General features: G+C 44.9%; 1 protein-coding gene across 6 annotated transcripts in view; it reads left to right on the plus strand.

The window, feature by feature from the left end:
- TMTC1 (transmembrane O-mannosyltransferase targeting cadherins 1) overlaps positions 1–20689 on the plus strand; it is a 227093-nt gene that overhangs the window by 101839 nt on the left and 104565 nt on the right. For 3 of the 6 annotated variants that reach the window (XM_075940705.2, XM_075940703.2, XM_075940706.2), the window contains one exon: positions 1312–1501. The exons of the other annotated variants lie outside the window; for them this stretch is intronic. In XM_075940705.2, the coding sequence (XP_075796820.2) occupies positions 1312–1501 (190 nt within the window). The remainder of the gene's footprint in view (positions 1–1311; positions 1502–20689) is intronic. 6 annotated transcript variants of the gene reach the window in all.

The following is a 20689-nucleotide window of genomic DNA, read 5'->3' on the forward strand; positions in this document are numbered from 1 at the left end:
TGGTTATTACATTTTTTCCCATAAGAGTTAGGGTTGTTAGTTCCTGTGTCTTAGCTAAATTACAATATTGGTAATTCTGTACTGCCTGCCTAATGTCATCTTTAGACTTGTGTCCTAAAATACTGTGTAGTGTTCTGCAGTCTGCCAGATAACTACTGTGTTTTCACACTAAGTGGTGGAGGAAATGATCTTGTATATATTTCTTATACTTCTCTTGGGAGTCCTTTGGGATTACTTTAATAAATCTGTAAGCTACCAGAGTGTAATGAATAAAACTGAGGCAGACACAGATGAAAAGGTGCTGTGTTATATAAATGTATTATCTATATGGAAGCTTATGCACTTTCTGGGTTTATATATTATTTGCCCTTTTCTTTTTTTTAAACCAATGAAAGTTTTATAGTCTATGAATCTCATACTTCCCCTCCATGGACTTTGTGAGCACTCGACCATTTTCAGCAATGTACAGAAGTGTATTTAAAATCTTCTGTAAATGTGGTCTTTGGTTTGAGGGAGCAGCTTTCAGATTTACAAATAAGTAGGTGCCACATGGGGAAGGGTCAAATTCTTGGACACATGCACATTTACTCCTTTTCAGATCTACAGAAGCCTTTACTACGTTCCAAAAGGTAGTATGATCCCCATGAACCCATCTTCCAAACCACTCTGCATTACAAAGGCCAAATTACAAATTTTGAAGTCTCTCTCCCCCTCCCACTTTTGCAGTCCTTCTTATAGCCCTTGAGGGACATGAGCAGTTAGCATAATGAGAGCCAAGAATTGCCAGGTGCCAGCTTTGGCTTGGGTTTGCCCCCTCTGCCGGAGATCAAGAGGAGATCTGATATAGGAGCTTCTACAACAGCTCTATCCATTTTTCTGCATGTGGCTGGTTAAGTCAGAATTAGGGCTGCTTTGTATTGCAGGAGTCCTATAAAACTGCCATAAGAGACTGATGTATGGGTGTCTTTTTTATATATATATGAATGTATTTTAAACTTTTAATTACTTTTTATAAGAATAAAACATTTCATAGAATTGAAGCAGGTAAAAATAATCAGTCACCTCAGAATATAACATTCTAAATCATGTATGCAGAACAGTCAAGCCACTCAAAAGTTGATGTAAAATTCTCATATAGAGATAATTGGTTTAAAGATTTATGTTGTTTATTAGTAAGACACACTGAAGACTATTTTATAGAATGGTGTGTTGCCGTTTTCATATATTTTTATTTTTCTCCAATACAATGGAGAAGAAACTCACATGGAATTGAGAACATTCTAAGTATTGTATTTCCATTTCATCTTTCAGATTTCTAACTTATTCCTACCTTCTGGCCTTCAATGCTTGGCTTCTGCTAGCACCAATTACTCTGTGCTATGACTGGCAGGTCGGGAGTATTCCTTTAATTGAGTCGATATGGGATGTGAGGAATTTAGCTACAGTTCTTCTGGTGATGGTTATGATATTACTCAGCTTACATTGCATAACAGCATTCAAGGTAATTAAACAGTACACTAAAATCATATCAATTATATGTTGTTTGTGTTACTTAATCTTTTAAGGAAATGATCAATAAAAATAAACAGAATTAAGGAGTTTTTTTTTCCCAAACAGAATAGTGAGTAAGAGTAAAAATGCTTCCCTATAACTCTTACTGGCAAATCCAAAGGACTAAATCCAGCCATTGGATGTATACATCCAGTTCATTTGCTCTGAGGCCAGAATTTAACCAAAAATATTGTATTGAATTACTATTAATGACCCAAAGCTGTTGAAGTCAATTAAAAATCTCTCACTGATATCCCTGGGCCGAATTCAATTGCGATTAATCAATAGGATAATCAATAATTCTTTTATCAGAATCTATGATTCTATCCCTGGGCCGAATTCAATTGCGATTAATCAATAGGAACCTTTCCATTGGCTTCAGGTATCTGTCCCTAGCTATCAAGGGTTAAATTGATGTTTGTATCTACACCTCTAAGCCAAGGAAAACATAAATATGGGGCACAGTAAGAGAAACAAGATGAAGTGTGATAAGTTGAAAATGACCTGGGAATTATTAACATAAATGACATTGTTTAAACAAAAGTTGGTCCCACCTCACTGGTCTCTCTCATATCTTGGGACCAACATGACCTACAATCATACTGCAGACAATGTTGTTTAAATCCACTTTCTTAGGTCAGTATTGCAGATACATCACTTGTACTGAAAGTATGTAAATGGAATCATACTGGATTTGTGTGGGTAAGAGATTAAATACATGTTTACAATATGAGGTAACCCCAGTAAGGGGACAGTTGCAACAGATGAAGTCATATTTTGAGGTACAAGTCAGAAGCAATAGTTACTATACTAAGTGTTTTTGATCATTTTAAAAAGAATTCCTTCCTTCAGTGTACAGATAACTAAGCTGAAAAACCATTATTTGCTAACACAATTCTTTAATTATGCTAAAAAATACAGGTTACATTCATACTGCTTCCATACCCAGAGTTCTATATGTGCGCTTAATCGGAGGATAAAAACTACAAGAGTTTTTGGACTGTTAAGTCATTAATTTGGATTCTTTTAAAGGTCAACTAATGCCATATGACAAACATGGGAAATCAGTCTATTACAGATGATGTAGTTCTGCCTACAGGTCATATAGCTTTTACATTTTTCTTGCTTTTATTTTTTTATTGCTAGCTGCTTTGATGTAAAATCAGACTCTTTGGAGAGGATTTTTAAAGAGGGCTTTGCTTTAATCTAACTCTGCTCCAATTGAAGTAAATAATAACATTTCCATTTGCTCAACAGTGAAGGTACGTCAACATTGCACGGCTATTTTGGGATACCGGAGGTATCCTGAAATAGCTACCCTGCATCTACACAAGCGGCCCGTTATTTCAAAATATTTTTTTAAATAATGGGCATGTTATTTTGCCATCCTAATAAACCTCATTGTACGAGGGATAAGGGATGGCTCGAAATAGCACGTTATTTTGAAATTTGGCACTGTGTAGACACGCCAAATTTCAACATAAGCTATTTCAAAAGAGATTTGAAATAAGATACACAATTTGCACAGTGCAAATTGTGTATCTTATTTTGTGTTTAGGGTGCTGTATAGATGTTTCTGAAGTCCCACCATTTATTCCTTGAGGCTTCTTCTTTTCTTTTATCAGTTGTCAAAGAAAGGGTTGTGTGCAATGCAGGGGTTTCATTTCCTAAGATTTTGCTTTTTTGCTGCTTTGAGCCTTGTTTAGTTGAACCCCACCCCTCATTTTTACTTGGAGATCCTGGCTCAAACAATTACTAGATTATAAAGTAAAATGTGTCCCATACTAGCTATTTTCATGCCCAACCCCTGTGAAACTATAAATGACAGAGTTTTGACACAGAGCCATAATCAACCTAGGTTTACCAGCCTCACTGCAAACCTGCTCTGAACCTGGAGTTAATAATAAATCCTTGATTAAGGGGAGGTACATGTGAATTTGTTTTATAATTGTGACTGTTTCGCATACTTCTAGTCATAATTAGAGAGGGCTGAAATATACTGAAGTTTAGTATAAAAAGAAAAGGATTTTTGGTAAACAATTTTCCCATTTTTACTAGCTTTTGCAATAATTTGCAAAGTTACCTGCTGTGGAGAAGATTATGATGTCCCAAGCAGTAAGAGTTAAGGTGGGGAATGAACAATAAGAGCAGAAGAATTTTGTAGAAACAAATTATCCTGTTTTCATTTGTATGCTCCTATTTAAAAAGGCAGAGAGAGGAGGGAGGAGTACAGAGGACATGACTTGTAGGCACAATTTCTTTTTAATAGACTCTTTTAAAAAAAAATCACAATTCCAAAAGTGAAATAAGTGACTTTTTAAGATGATGCAGCTCACATGTAAAGGTGAAGACCATCATTCTACCAGACAAATGGCAGGCTGTTCTGGCAAGTTTGCTTATGCTGTTTAACATGAGGCACATCAAGCTTTTCACATTGAATTAATGTTCTGTTTTCTTTTTGAAATAATTAAAATGTGAATTCATGAAACTATCTGTTGCCTTTTTTCCTCTTTAGATTATCCCGTGTTACGGGTTTACAATTTCACTTAGGAATCATTTTAATGTTAATAAGGCAAGGATTACATAAATGCTCTATTAATCTTTGGAAAGACTGGGTGGAAGAAGTAATACGTTTTATTGGATCAGCTTCTGTTGGTGAAACTTGCAAGCTTTCAAGACACCGCATCCTTCTTTAGGTCTCTGTATAAGCTCGAAAGCTTGTCTTTTTTACCAGTACAGCCTGTCTCCGACTTACGAACTGGTTACAGACCAAGCAATTGGTCGTAACTCGGTTTGTTCGTAAGTCGGACCCCATTGAGTTACACGTGACCATGCTTTTTTTAAGCGCGGATCGCGTTCGTAACTTGGGGTCCACCATTTATGACATTTTTGGTTGTAACTGCGAACAGTTGTAAGTCGACCGTTTGCAACTCGGGGACTGGCTGTAAATAAAAGATATTACCTCACTCACCTTGTCTGTTTAATGTCTTGTGACAACACAGCTACAACAACATTGCAAGTTATTCTCTATCACATGTACACCACATACATACCCTGGTTGCCATTAGTATTTTCTGTTCTGTGGTACTAAGACTAGGGAATCCTGTGCGCAAATGACTATGGCAAAATCAAAGAGCTGAGCACAATAAATGTTGGATTTGTTTTCCTGGTGGTGGGGTGGAGTTGGGGGCACATGCATGGAATATCTTGCAAGGACTGTAATTGCAGGATGCATGTGTTAGATTGATGGTTTTGTTGCCACTGAATTTTAAACAGGACTAATTTGTTGTTGATGCTTGTGATTAGGGTAATCATGCTGTTGGAAAGTATGTGCAGTGCTGATAAAATAATCTAAGCCTTGAAGGTTGATTGTTCCATTTAATTTTATGAATGCTCTATATTTATACTCCAGAAAGAACATGGACTGATAGTGCTGAGGTTTCTTCTTACTGGTTGTGCATATGCCATGCTTGGAACAGAGCCACACATTTCATTTGAGAGAGTTTTACACTGAAAACTACACAGATTGGAAAGGCATACATCCCACTTTTTGATTGTTTAGTGCTGTGGTGTCCAACATGCTAGCCACTAGCCACGTGTGGCTATTTGGCCGGTTGAGCATGGTTAGTTAGTTGGCAATCAAAAAAATGAACACATGTGAAATTGACAAATCACATGACAATTTCACATGCGTTCATTTTTTTGATTGTGTCACTTTGGTATATATGGTTGTGCCGATTTTCTTCCTCATATTGATCTGAGGAAATGGGTCTGGCCCACGAAAGCTCATCACCTAATAAACCATCTGGTTAGTCTTTAAAGTGCTACATAGTTCTGTCTTTTGTTTCCATTGAACTTAGTTCCTCTTTCTGGAAAGTATGCTGGGTAGGCCTTCAAGGACAGAAAGAATTGCATCACCTGTACCAGCTACCTGAGTAAGACTTGCTACCTGATCTCTGCCTTTTATATCTGCAGGCACACACTTTTCAGCTGTGTAGCAGTCACAAGGGGAGTGGGGGGAATTAAGCGTCCCCTACTGTTACCCTCACCACATCCACAGTACAATCTTTTACGAGTCTCGCCCTCCCGGTGCTTGTGGGCGTCCCTCACTCTTCCGGTCATCCTCCCTTCCACGGGAGGGGAGAAAAGGGGGCCCGGGCCCGCCCTCACTCATGGACCCCAGTCCAGGGCCCTAAGGTCTTAGACCCTACGGGAGTTCAGTCTGGCTGGCAGGGCTTCCCACCGAAACTCGCCAGCCCACCAACCCAGTCAGGTTCCGCCCTGGGCTGCTTCCTCTCCCCTTCTCTGCGTCTTCCCACCAACCACCTGGGTCAGAGCCTACCAGGTCTCCTGTGTAAAAACCTCCGGCTTGGTCCCTGGGGTGGTGTTTTCCTCAGGCTGCTTCAGGGTCCTTGTCTTACCCGATTCGCCGTCAGTCCTCCCTGGCCCTCTGCAGCTCTCTAGCCGAGGAGGCCTCCTCGGGCATGCTTCCCCTTGCCGCGGCCCCGTTACTTTGCCTCCCCCCTGCTGCCAGCTCTCCCGGCATTTAAATCCCCTGCCACCTCTGGCAGCGCCGGGCCGCGGGGCTGTGACACGCATGAGAGGCGGGGCTCCATAACCCGCCGCGTGGCTCTGCCCCCATTGTGGCTGCGGCGCCTGCGGCTGTCAGGCTCCTCGCTGCCTGCGAGCAGCCTGCGCACAGCTGGTGCCGAGTCTCCGGCTTGGTGCACAAGGCGCGCGCGGCCGGGACTCCGGTGCGGGGCATCCGCACCCTGTCACAAGCTGCTACAAGCTATCCTGTTGCACTCAGCTGCTAATGTCGGTAGCAAATAATGCCTGACAGGATTTAAGAGGATACTTGTCTCCTGTCATACATCTGGATTCCTCTGTGCTTTGAGTGAAGCAGGATTCAGCCACCTTCTCAGGCTAAGATTTTTAATAGTGACCACAGGTTGGACCGTCCTGGTTTGGCACCCTCGGAATCTGACCAATTCCAAATGAGGGAGTTTGCCAGTCTAGGGGTGGTAAATTCCAGCCCCTCTGCTACCAACCTCTAGAGGAGTGGGGGATGGAGGGAAGGCACCAGCCTCCCTGCCAGGCTCCACTCCTCACTGCTGACCCTGCTTCTAGGCTTCCAGCCACCAGGCAGGATCTGCTCCCAGTCCTAGCCAGGCCCTGGCCACCAGCCCCCCTGCCCAACTCCCCTCCTGGCTGCTGTCTACCGGACCAACTCTTCCCCCAGCTGGGCTCCCAGCCCTTCTGCTGCCTCACTCCTAGTCAGCCCCTGGTCCCAGCTGCTGGGGCTCTCTGGTCCAGGGGCTCATCCTAGACTATGGATGTTGCCTGACTACAGAGTCCTGGACCAGAAAGATTCAAGCTGTGGTGATTTGGGGTTCCTTCAGTTGACACTGTAGAATGAGGCCTAGTTTTTAGAAGGGAGGTGATTAACTTTTTCTGAAAATCAGGGTCCTTTCAAACTGGACAAATTGCTAGTCACTATTGGAAGTCTTGGCCTCAGCTTCAAGTCCCCAATGTGGAAATATCCTGAGTGGCTATTGGAACTTCCCGTAAACAACCAGATTAATTAAAAAAGGCATTACAACTGAGGTCTGTGTGTAGGGGAAGGGGAGGAAAGACAGGAAACCTTATTGAGAACCCCTATGTTTTATTTAAAACTTAATGAAAAGAGAGAGGAACAGGGAAAGAAGGTTTCAAACCCAACCTTGGCAAGGAAGAAAGGAGTTGTTATCTGTTCCAGATTTGGGGCTCGGTGACTTACAAGAATGTCACTGAAAGAAATGACCCAGTTTTAAATTCAGACTACCAGCTATATCAGTCAAAGCATCTACTGTCTCTCTGACCTAAAAATGGTCACTACCAAAAGTAACTACTTATAGTACCTGACTTTCCATGCTAAAGAAAACAGTACTTGCTGAGATAGCAGGGAGAAAGGATATCAGCTTTTTCATTGGTGTATCACAATTATTCAGTGAGAATGAAAGAAAACCTTTTAAATGGTTGATATTCCACTCTCCTTGGCATTTTTAGGCCATCGCTTTAGTAGTAGTATGATTAAATTCCAACTTGTCCTTTACTTCTCACTGTAAAATTTGTAGAGCATATAATGGGGTCAGGCATTTTGCAGGCAGAGTTCTTGTGTGCTGCACCTGAATGAAGTCTGGGACTGGATCTATGTTCGTGTGTGGTGGGAGAACCGGTAGATATGTGGCGGACTGATCTACAGCAAAATGAATGCGTACAGCAAAATCACAAAAATGAGAATCTCATACCTGAAAGAGTTGAAGGTCATTTTAGGGTGAATTTAATGTTCCTCATCACTGACATTATTCCCTCTACCTTACCCTTGAATTCTCCTTGGTTTTCATGACCAATGTTGCGAAAGCACCATGTGGCAGTTTCTGTCACAGCCTAAAGTACTGTAACTGTTAGTAAAAGGGTAAACTCCATTTTTTGTTTGCCTGGCTGGGAATGAAACATTTTTTTTTTTTCTAAAGACAGACCATGAGAGATTTTTTTTTTTAAACATGGTGTTCCAAGAGTGTTTGCCTTGCTGATATATGTAACTAACTACATATGATGCAGGAGGTTTTGATGCTTTTCAGATTATAAGCACTTTATTCAATTAAGGCAAAGTATCGTTATCATCAAACCATTCTATTATATATAACTAGCAGATTTACACAGCATTGTTTGGGTCCTTAACTCAATTGAGTTTTTTTTAAATAAAAGGAAAATGTACATCCTTTATTTAAACTATTGTATTTTTCAAAAATACAGTATTATTTTTATAAAGCTAATTTTTATTTCAGAATTCTTAAAGGGATTGTTAAAATTTTTCCATTTAATTTATTTTAGTAATTTTTTAAAAATTCCATCACGTGTATTTTTTCTTCATCCCTATAAACTCTTATGCTTTGCTAGGTTTTAACAAAAAAGAACTGTAGTCAATTTGCTTTTCAATAACATTTTCTTCTCATTTTCAAATCTCAAGTATTGATTTAGCTGTGCCAAAACAGAACACTACTCCAATTTTCTCCATGTTATCTCTTTTCTATAAGGTTACTTGAGAAGCAATCCTTTCCCAGGTTCACCCTATTTTTCTGACTCATCTTGAAGGTTCAGTCTCTTTCAACATTTGCTCAGCTATGTCAGTGTTGAGGATTGTACTTGCTTTGGTGATTCTGTCTCACCTTTGTTTGGTTTTATGAGAAGCAAGCCCATTCCAGGAACATCCCGTTTTCCTGGCACAACCAAACCCTTACCTTGCTTAAGTTATGATAAGAAGAAGGTATATTCCAAATTTGGTAGTCCTAGTTCTTTCCTTTTATTGTAGGAATTCTTGAACAGGCAGACAGACAAACCCTCTAAAATCTATAGTAGATTATCCATTGTTTATACTTCACATCTAATTTTAAAATAGATCGTGTTCTCACATTTCTGCATGTATATTCCTTAGTTACAACAAGATATTTAATACAGAAGTGTTTATCCCTTCCTGTGAATTGCATGATATTGCCCTTCACATAGTGGCTTATATGTGGGGAGAAAAGCCAGTGAGCTATCTCAGTCATCCTATAAACTATGCATGTTCTGGCTCTAAATGTTTTGTAACTTCATATTTTATATCGTTTCTGTAATTTTCACTAGCACTTGTTGAGTATGTTCTGTTGTGCTATTTATCTTAGTCTTCAGGTTTGAAGCCTTCGCATGGTTTCCCACACTTGACATCTCATCAGTAAATCACTGTACACGGACCTTTCTCAGAACAAGTACCATAATATCCTGTAATACTAACAGCAGTCTTTGAAAGTATTTCTAGAAAAAAAATCTGCTTCATTCTCTACATTTCCCCCCTCCAAACAATGCTTTTGATCCTACGTGCTTCAAAGACACTGCAAGGTGAATAAGGTTATTTATTGATTGCTAAAAACCACAGTCCTTTTCATGAAAGGGTCATTTAAAATAAATCCTGCTTTCAGTTTTCTCAGGGCTCATATGAATTCCTAACACCACAGTTGAGGTCTGCACTGATGTTCCAAATGTTTAGCAGTGAGTTTTTCTGTGCCTCATACGTTGTTAACATTTGCTTCAGGGAGGGAGCAATAATCCATAAAGACCCTGCTTAAAACTGAAGAAAGGGGAAGGGGGGAGAAAAAAAAAGCAGAGTTTATCCAAGTGCTGTCTTCCTGGCTGGCTTTTAGGAGCATGGAAAGCTGCAGGCTGATCAGTTAAGTGTCCTTGCTGTTGATGGAAAATATCATAGAACACTTCCTGAGGTTATGGGCATGCCAACCAGAAAATGCAAGTAAAAGAAGAAAATGACTGTAATTCCTTTGTATACAACTTCCAGCCTGGTGTAAATACTTTTTGTTCGTGTTCTTTTTTCTTGGTGGGAGATTTAGTTGAAAGGGAAAAGCAGGTTTGACGTGTGCCAAGTAGCTGTAGCTCAAACTGAAGCACTCCTATTAATTTTCATACCTGTGAGAATACTCAGCATCTCACAGCACAGAACCTTAGCTTCTGCAGGATTTTTTAATGTGTATAAATAGTATTGAGCATTCTTCCATCCTATCTTACACTGAAGAATTATATTTTTAAGAGTCTCCTATTAGCTTATTAACTGGAAAGGAAAAAATGTAGTCTGTCAAGGCCAATTTTAAGTGAGTAGGAAGGACAGTTCTTGATTTTTTGTGGGTCTTGGGTCAGGGCCTCAGATAGTGAATGAAATGACTAAGGCAGATGAGTTGATAATTAAGAAATATCTAGGCTAAGAGGATGATTGTCCCATTTTTTAGTTTGTTTGCAATATACACTAAGGCTTTAATGCCCTTTATTTTTATTAAGATCCCCTTCTCCACTAGGGGGAATACCACTCCATCCTACACTGAGAACAGTTTCACTTCTCCAAACCAGATTACTTCTATACATACAACTGTATAGGCTAGGGTTATATCTACACTGGGGAGGTTTGGCCACAAAAGGGCTGTCAACATGCAAAGGTCGAAAGTTGCCAAATGTGAAAACTGGTCAAATCGTTTTTTTTGCCCTTCCATTGTTGACATTCCGTGACCACGTTGTTAGCACCCGGTGGTAAGCACCCCACAGTGCAGTGTTGTGAGAAGGCAGAGCTGCTCTGTGAGCTCTCCGTGCTGAGGAATGCCAAAGCAGCACATCAGTCTCTCCAGTTTCCCCTTGCAGCAGCAGTCTGCCTGACACTGTGTTCCTAATAGTGCAGAACTGGATATTCCAATGACTTACTCTTTTCCCCGCCCCCAAATGGAGCAGCTCACTCAGTTGTCAGATACTTCTTTGAAAGGGGAGGGATGCATTCGTGCTGGGCAGCAGAGATCACAAAACATTGGGCAGAGCCATCAGAACAGGCATTGTGGAATACTGGTAGAAGCCAGTTCTTTCAACAAAACAAACAGCAGAATCCATATTGAGTCTTTTTCGACAATGAAGGGAGGGAAAATGACAAAAGTCTCTGGCAGGGTTAAAAGTTTTTTAGTTGCCAAAATTGTGTGTTTTTTTCTGACAAAAGCTGCATTGTAGTGTAAACATACTAGTGTAAACAAGGCCTAAGATTTACCGTCCTTCTTTTTGTACCTTCCTTTTTTTTTAAAATGTACTGTAACGACTGGGGTTCTGAATGGGTGCGGGGGAACTCATAACGGTCAAAGTTGAGGGTTTTTTTAAAATTCCTGAAGTCAGTTATTTTTGTTTCCTTTCAGAGTGTTCCAAGCTATTTAAAGGATGTTCAGAGAAGGCCATGAAGTTTGCAAATAAAGGCTATCGGGTTTGAGGTAGAGAAAATGAACCCATTGCTTCAGAGAGCCAGTGAAAGACCTAATAATGAAAATTCAGATGTGATTGCTCTGAGTATGAATGTGCCTTTACAGTTATCTATAAGAAAACACATTTGGCTGCATAAAAATGGAAGGGAAGCTGATATAGATAAGAACCTGGTATAGAGACAGCCTATTGGGAAAGGAAAGATAAATATTAAAATGAACTTACTGACAATTTTTTTTAAATGTATGCTTCTGTGTTGCATCACGTCACTGAATTATAAATGCTCTGCATACGGTTCTGGCCCAACAGAAAAGCCCAACTTTCTGAAGTGCTATATATCGGCATCTCTCACTTACTTTAGTAGCAATTGTAGCTACTTAGCACTTCTGAAAATCAGGCCCTGCTTTCCATTATGGCAGGGATGTGGCCCCCAGTTTGCTTGGATCTGCCACCGCCCAGCACTGGGGAGCCCACACTAGCATCCAGCCCCCTGCTGCCCCACCATGGAGCTGGAACACACAAAATCTAGTAGGCTAGGCCCCCTAGGCGCTGGTGTGCAAGGTAGGGATGTAAGCAACTAGTCAACTATCCGATTAGCAAATAAGAAAATGCTTATCAGATAGCCAAGTAGCCACTCGACTAGTCGCTTCCCTCCTCCCCCTGGCTACCTCTATCAGAGAGAGGCAGCAAGGGGGAAGGCGCAGGAGCCAGTGCTGGGGGGCAGAGGAGTCAGAGGCACAGTGGGGAAACGGTGCGGAGCAGTGACGGCTTCAGTCCCAACTGGCGCCCGTTCCCACTGCTGGCACTTCTGCTTTTGAAATGTACAAACACCCTCTGGAGCTTTTCTACATTTCAAAAGCAAAAGTGCTGCAGGGAGCACGTGGTGAGCAGGGACTCAAGCAGTCCCCACTCACCCCGTGCTCTCTGCGGCTCCCCCCACCTTGCTGCCTCTATGAGAGGCAATAAGGGGGAAGAATAGGAACAGGTGCTGGGGGAGCCAGTTTAAAAGCCAGTTCCCCCCAGCACCGCCTCTGGGGTGCCATCTGCCCCCCCTTTATCAGAGGCAGCAGGCTGTCGCCACCAAGCAGCCCCTGTTAGTGGCAGCCAGGGCTGGCCACAGACAGGGGCTGCTGCCTGAATAGCCCCTGTCTGTGGCCAGCCCTAGCCGTCGCAAACAGGGACTGGTCCAGCACCAGTCCCTGTTCATGGTGGACAGGAATGCGCACTGCGAACAGGAGCTGCTGGACTCAGTGGGAGCCAGGACTGAGCACTCCTGGCTTGTGTTGATCGCTGCGCCTCTGCATTTTAAATGTAGTAAGAGCTCAGTGGCTTTTACTACATTTAAAATGCAGAGCAGCAGCGCGGAAAGCTCCAGAGCCGGCTCCTGAAGCTACCTCCGCTGCACAACAGCTTATCAACTAACAAACTAATGTATAGTTGATGCTAATCGTACAGTCGGTACGATTTGCCAGATAATTGCATTGTAACATCCTTAGTGCAAGGAGAATTTGGTGAGTGTCTTTCCCCTTCTCAGTTGGGGGCCACGTCAGTGAGGGTTGGGTTTTTTTCCTTGCTTGTATGTGGCCCATGACTGATTTTCACTCCTGTGGCTACATTTAGTGCTGATGATTTCGTGAAGGACACTCGTTGGTCAGGTAGCCAGTACTGCTGGATCAGTTCCTGCCTGAGGTAGGTTGTTGGAGTTGCTGAATTCTAGGATGGACAGACACTAATAGGCAGTCAATGTGCACTGAACAGTGATTGTAAAAATGTAGCTATGCACCTCCATGCATGTGGTCTCTCAGGGTACGTCTAAACTACATGCCTCTGTCAGCAGAGGCATGTAGATTTGTTTGTTCTGCAAAGGCAAATGAAGCCACGATTTAAATGATCACGGCTTCATTTACATTTACATGGCTGCTGCGCTGAGCCGACAAACAGCTGATCAGCTGTTTCTCGGCTAGCGCACTAGTCTGGACGTTCCCCCTGTCGACATCAAAGCCCTTTGTCGGCAGCCCCGGTAAACCTCATTCCACAAGGAATAACGGGGCTGCCGACAAAGGGCTTTGATGTCGACAGGGGGAATGTCCAGACTAGCGCGCGAGCCGACAAACAGCTGATCAGCTGTTTGTCGGCTCAGCGCAGCAGCCATGTAAATGTAAATGAAGCCGCGATCATTTAAATCGCGGCTTCATTTGCCTTTGCTGATCTGTCTAATCTACAAGCCTCTGCCGACAGAAGCATGTAGTCTAGACACAGCCTCAGTGACTCAGTGTCACATTTGCCCACTTCTAGTCAATAGCTGATAGTGATGTTTTTATCCACATTTAGCAGGGCCAAATTAAGAAAGGGGCATTGGGGCAGGAAATAAAGAAAACAGTACAATCAAAAATTAATTTGGCCCTGGTACTGAGGAGATATGCTGGGGAATTAGTGAAGGCAGGTACTACTAGTAACTTGCTGCTCCCAGCCCTGGTATTTAAGGGACACAGTGCTCTTTGAATGGGGTTGTGGAGATTAAAGAACTCATGGTGCTCTCAGTACCTGTCAGGTTGAAAATTTCACCAGCAGTTTCAATTCATTTTGCTATTTGCAGCCTTTAATGTTGTTGAAAGCTGGCAAATACCCACTGTGTCCCATACCTGAGGAGGCTGCAGTTCAGTGGCAGGTAAAATGATTTCTCTATGTCCCTGAGAGGAGTTTCTTGACCCATCTTTTGGCATCCCAAATATGTGAATTTTGACCCAGAGTCACCTTAATGTAGTGGACAAAGGCAGCTGCAGCTCCCTAGGCCTTGAATGTTGGGCCCAGCAGGGAGCCTACTCTGATATAAAGGAGTTTATGCCAGTAGGAGGAGGTCTTTGCTTTCACCAAAAGAAGGGGAACATCTGGATAGGTCATTATTCTGCATAGGGATGAATCTCCAGTAGAAATCTCTGACTGGCTTAGGTTCACTTTGAGGAACCTCTTAATCTACTGAGATACCAGTTCAATAGGAGGAAAGATAGATGGCTCTTCTCTTGTCCCTATAATAGAGTGGAGAGAAAGACAAATGCATTTAATTTCCATAGGCAAATCTTGAGCTTCAACTAAGCAAACATGAGTTAACCACAAAAAGTTCTAAGAAAGAAAGAGGGAAATCCTCTTGAAGTTGCTAACTAGCTGCTGCTCTGTTGCTGCCAGTTCCAGCTGTATGTTGCCAGAAAGTGACGCTAAATAATTTTTTCAGTGAAGGGGTCCAAACCTTCTAAGTGTAGTACTTATGCCTGAATATAGACTGACCTTGCTGTGTCTCATGACAGGTAGGTTAAGCTCAGTTTAGAGAGATTGACTTTGAAAAGAGCACAGTGATTTAATAGCTTAGGAATCTGAGAGTACAAAGTGTGTCCTTTTATAGGTGCAGTCTCAAGAGTAAACCTAACAGTTTCTGCCCCTCCCTCTCTTAGGGTATGTCTACACTAGAAAGTTAGTTCGAACTAACGGACGTTAGTTCGAACTAACTTTCCTATGCGCTACACTAGCGCTCCGCTAGTTCGAATTTGAATCGAACTAGCGGAGCGCTTAGTTCGAACTAGGTAAACCTCATTTTACGAGGACTAACGCCTAGTTCGAACTAGCTAGTTCGAACTAAGGGCTGTGTAGCCCTTTAGTTCGAACTAGTGGGAGGCTAGCCCTCCCCAGGTTTCCCTGGTGGCCACTCTGGCCAACACCAGGGAAACTCTATGCCCCCCTCCCGGCCCCGGACCCCTTAAAGGGGCACGGGCTGGCTACGGTGCCCGTGCCAGGTGCAAGCCTGCCAGCACCCAGCTAGCAGACCCTGCACCTGGCACGGCACAGAGCCACCCACCCGATGCCCCCCAGCCCACCCCCTCTTGCCGGGACCAGGCTGGCGGCTCCCAGGAGCTTGCCCTGGACCGCAAGAGGCGGGCACCTTCCTGGGCTAGTGCGGACATCGTGGACCTCGTCCACGATCTCCGCACTAGGCACAGGAAAGTGGCCGTCTAGGGCAGGAGAGCTGCCAGCCTGGCCACCCAGGACCAGGTGTGCATGAAAATCAAGGGGGTCCACTGAGACCCCCGACACTGAGCCCTGAGCTTACAATGGCCGTACTGGGTCAGACCAAAGGTCCATCTAGCCCAGTAGCCTGTCTGCCAACAGCGGCCAACCCTAGGGACCCTGGAGGGGATGGACCGAAGACAATGACCAAGCCATTTGTCTCGTGCCATCCCTCTCCAGCCTTCCACAAACTTTGGGCAGGGATACCACTCCTACCCTCTGGCTAATAGGACTCCATGGACCCAACCTCCATCACTTTATCTCACTTCCCTTTCAACTCTGTTCTAGTTCTAGCCTTCACAGCCTCCTGCAGCAAGGAGTTCCACAGGTTAACTATTTGCTTTGTCAAGAACAACAACTTTCTCTTACTAGTTTCAAGCCTGCTACCCATTCCTTTCCTTTGGTGTCCTCTAGTCCTTCTTTATGGGAACTCAGGAAGAACTTTTCTGAATGCACCCTCTCCACCCAACCCCTGCTTTTAGAGACCTCTATCCTGTCCCCCCTCCGTCTCCTCTTTTCTAAGCTGAACAGTCCCAGTCTCTGTAGCCTCTCTTCATCTGGGACCTGTTCCCAACCCCTGATCATGTTAGTTGCCCTCCCCTCTCCCAGCCTTTCTCTTCCCCTCTCCCACCTCCTTTTCCCAGTCTCCCCCAGTTTTGTTCAATAAAGACAGAGTCAATGTTGGAAGAAACGTTATCTTTATTTTGTACATCAATAAGAAGGGGGGCTAGGGAAGGGCAAGTGGAAGGAGGTGAGGGAGGAATGGGGTACGAGCCCCCGATGGGGAGGACTGGGCTGGCTCTGCGGGCTTCTGGGGGTGGAAGGTCTCCTGCAGCCCCCCAATTACTCCCTCTCCCCAGATGGCAGCCTGCGGCAAGTGCAGCCGGGCTGATGGCCGAGTGGTGTGATGTGCCCAGTGTGGGCACTCAGGGCACTCCAAGCCAGAACTTCTTTGCAAGCGGGGCACCCCTTAGAACTGTGTGTCCGGGGTGGGGGTCGGGACCCTTTAAGCGCAGCCCTCGGCTAGCCTGAGACAGCATCTCCATGCTCTAAGTCCTCCTTTTATGCCCTGCCGGCACTGCTTCCGGCCATCATTAAGCCCTGTTCAGAGTCCACTCAATGTGGACTTACTAGTTCGAACTAGCAAAACGCTAGTTCGAACTAGTTTTTAGTTCTAGATGCGTTAGTTCGAACTAGCTTAGTTCGAATTAACTAATTCGAACTAAGTTAGTTCGAACTAGCGCTGTAGTGTAGACGTACCCTTATTTCTTATTGAAGGTGTCAAGCTAGCAGTTTACTAAACTTATTGCTTCTTTCATGTATTTTGGCCTCGGACTGAGTCAGAGAATTCTCTTCAATTTTGTTTGATACAGTGTAACTAATTCTTGTCTCACTTCCATAAAAAGAGTTTAAATCTTTTGGTTCTTTGATAAGTGACGGGAAGCTTTACATATTTTTAAAATCCTTCTTTACTGATGTTTTACTAGAGTAAAGGACACCAAACCTTCAAGTAGAAATAATAGGCAGACATGGATAAATGATTGGATAAATGATATTACTGTCTTTCAAAAAAAATTGTCTTGTTGTCAACAAACCAGAGTCCTGTAGTTAATTCAAAGACCTCTTCCATGCAGAGAAAGTCGGTGGTGTGCCAATCATAGAATCATAGAATAATAGGACTGGAAGGGACCTCAAGAGGTCATCGAGTCCAGCCCCCCGCCCTCAAGGCAGGACCAATGAAGATCTTTGCATTGTATTTCCAAAAGGATGAAATGTCTTTATCCAGAAAGAAAGAACTAAACTTCTTGTTAGAATGAAGTGATCAATTAATATCCTGCCCAAAGTTTGCATTTTAAGAAAACAAGAATAGTACAGAATCCCATATCGGCCCTTTCTCATCCTTCAAATAGTGCTCTCAGGTTGTGGGTGAAGGTGAGGATTCCAGCTTGTTCTGCAGCCCAATTTGTCCCAAAATTGGTCCATGTCCCCAGAGAAATGAAAATGTTGCATTCTAAACAAACAGTCAGCCAAATAAGTGGTCTAGATAGCTGAAGTATCCCAACCGAAGAAATATAACACATGCCTAGTTCTTTTACAATTGATTATGTTTTGGGGCAGCTTATTAAGAACTGTTCTTGACAATAAGGTCCCTCTCTTCCCACTTTCTAAAGAGCTGCAGTGTTGATTTCTGAATCCTCTGAGTTCGGTCTTCAGTTGTTGATTGATCAATAAATCTGGTAGTCTCTCCTGAGGACGAGAGGATAATGGTTGGGCATACTAAATAAACTTGTTTGGAAAAGAGGAGAGAGACTAAAATGCTTGACATTTTGAAGTCAGTGAGAGTTCTCCAATTAACTTCAGTACACAAGCTCTTTCAAGTTCTTTACCTATTTACAATAACTCCTCAGCATCCCAGTTAATATTGTTTCCTCTTCGAGTGCTTGCTTATGTCCATTCCATTTAGGTGTGCACGCACTGCATGTATGAGTTCTGGAAGCTTTTTACCCTTAGCAGTGCCCGTTGGGCCAGCCAGGGAGCCCCTTGGAGTGGTGCTGCTATGTCTGCGCATATATACCCCTGCTGGCCCTCCACCCCCTCAGTTCCTTCTTGCTGCTCGTGATGGTTGCCGGAACGTTTTGGCTTGCAGTCTGCCATCCTCAGCATTCTCTTTTTGATCATCTGTAAATAGTTCCATTTAGTTATAAATAGAGTTGTTACCTTGCTATTTTAATTAGACAGAACAAAACCATTCCGCAAGTCCACACAGCTCTTTGTCTCAATAGCAGAAAGGATGAAGGGCCTCCTGGTTTTGGCACAATGCTTATCCTCATGGATCACACCATGCATTGGGGCGTGCTATGACCTAGCAGGGAAACCTGCCCCTCCCATCATTGCCCATTCCACCAGGGCCCAAGCACATGGGCTTTCCTAGCACAGATTCCAATCCTAAATATCTGTATGACAGCTACCTGGTTGTCCATCCTTACCTTTACCAGTCATTATGCAATCGTGCATCCAGCCAGAGAGGACGCAGCTTTTGGTAGGGCTGTGTTGCAGTCTGTGTCCTCCTAGGTTCTGACCTGTCCTCCATAGTTACTGCTTGGGAGTCGCCTAAATGAAGTGGACATCAGCAAGCACTTGAAGAAAAAACAGTTACTTACCTTGTTGTTACCTTAGGGTATGAATACACTACAGAGTTAATTCGAAATAACAGACGTTGTTTTGAATTAACTGTAATAGTTGTCTACACATACAAAATGCTATTTCAAAATTAATTCGAAATAGCAGAGCCCTTATTTCAAATTAGGTAAACCTCATTCTACGAGGAATAACACCTAATTCAAAATAGCTAATTCGAAATAAGTGCTGTGTAGACACTTATTTCCAATTAGGGGGCCTCCAGCCCTTCCCAGTTCCCCCTGGTGGCCATCCTGGGCCAAACCAGGAAAACTCCTCTCCTCTCCCCCAGCCTCAGGGCCCTTTTAGGGGCAGACTCTGGCCATTGGGCACATGCAAGAGCCAGGCCTGCCAGAAGCCGCAGACCCTCAGCCAGTGGCCAGAGGATGGCAGCCAGTGCAGCCAGCCGTCCCCCGCCCAATCCCCCAGCACCCAGGGGCCAGCCAGGGGCCGTAGATGGTGCACACCCTCCTGGACTAGTGCGGAGATCATGGACTTCATTGAGGTTTGGGGGCAGGCCCCCAATGTCCATGATCTCCTCACTAGGTGGAGAAACACAGCTGTCTATGCCACCATGGCCAGGAAAGGCCACAGGTGCACCCAGGAGCAGGTGCACCTGAAGGTTAAAGAGTTGCAGCAGGCGTATGCCAGGGCCACCAGGGGCGGCGCCACAGCAGGGGCTGCCACGTGCCTCTACTTCCCCACCCTCGAACGACTCCTGGGGGGCGGGGCGGTCCGTGCTAGCCCAGGAAGCAGTGAGCCGGGACTGGAGGGCACACCAGAGGGGCCACCGCCAGCTGTTCTGGCACCAGCGTCGGCAGGGTCGTCCAGGGAGGCCATACGGGGTAAGTGCCAGCACTGTCCCCTGCCCGGTGGGGAGGTGGAGAGGGAGACCAAGAACCGTCCGCGTGGGCCATGCCTCCCACGGATCAGCAGCCACCTGTGCACGTGCAAGCACATGCCATGCCAGCCTTGGGCAGGTGGCCCAATAGGCACATGCATGTGTGTAGAGACCTGACACACTCCCGACCCCGGGGCGGGACCCAGCAGGATGCTCTCCTTTCACACGGCCCCTCTACACAGAGGCAGGGGACATCTCCCCCCCGCCCCGGCCACACTGTACATGGCACAGGGGCATGGGTGCGGTCTTGGGGCAGCTCCTAGTCCCGGGGAGAGCCAGACATCCTGACCATGGCCTCTGTGCAAGCACGTCGTCTCTGACTGTGCTGGGCACGGTCGCCCTCACGTCACAGAGCGGGCCTGGGCATCATCCGCTACGTCCCCAGGGAGAACTGACCACTACTCTTCTTTCTCTACAGCTGCACCAGCTGCTCGTGCAGGGCGCACCACCCCGCCCGGGACATGCTCCCGCACCCGTGGCCTGCTCCGGACTACCACCGGAGCAGGAGTACTGGGACCAGCACCCGGGGGCCCTGCGAGCCCTGCACTGCACCGTCCAGGCCTGGATGCTGGAGGACCTGCAGCTGCGCTGGGAGCAGCTTGCTCAGGACCGAGCGCTGAACTCAAACCTGCAGGCCCTGCTGCAGAGCATGGTGCCCCCTGCCGGTCCTGCGCCTGCTGTCCCCCCAACTACTGCCCCCCCCACTGCTTCCTCCTCAACCTCCACACCCTCCTCCTCAATGTCCACACCCCCCACCTCATCCTCTGCACCCTCTTCCCCATCCTCCCGGAGATGCTGAGGCTCCTTCCCCCGCCGTGCTGGGAGGCGGTTGGCCTGGAAAGACCCCCACCCTTAAGCTCTGAGCTTCCCCTCCCCCTTCTTCACCTTGCTTCCCTGTTCCAGCTCCCTCCTCCCAGTTTTCCCCCTCCCCTCTCCCACCCTCTCTCCTGCCCTCTTCCACCTCCTTTCCCCCGTCTCACCAGAGTTTCAGTCCCCCTCCCCAGTTGTGTTAAATAAACCCAGTTTCTGTTTTTGGGTCTAGATGCATTATTTCGAATTAGCTCATTTCGAATTAACTAATTCGAAATAAGCTAATTCGAAATAACATTGTAGTGTAGATATACCCTTACTGTTGTTCGAGATGAAAGTAGGAATAAGGGATCTCCTGGAAAAGGGCTTATTTTCCAGAAA

The sequence above is a fragment of the Pelodiscus sinensis genome, chromosome 1, assembly GCF_052426305.1.
Source record: "Pelodiscus sinensis isolate ZL-2025 chromosome 1, ASM5242630v1, whole genome shotgun sequence".
In the NCBI taxonomy this organism is placed as follows: domain Eukaryota; kingdom Metazoa; phylum Chordata; order Testudines; family Trionychidae; genus Pelodiscus; species Pelodiscus sinensis.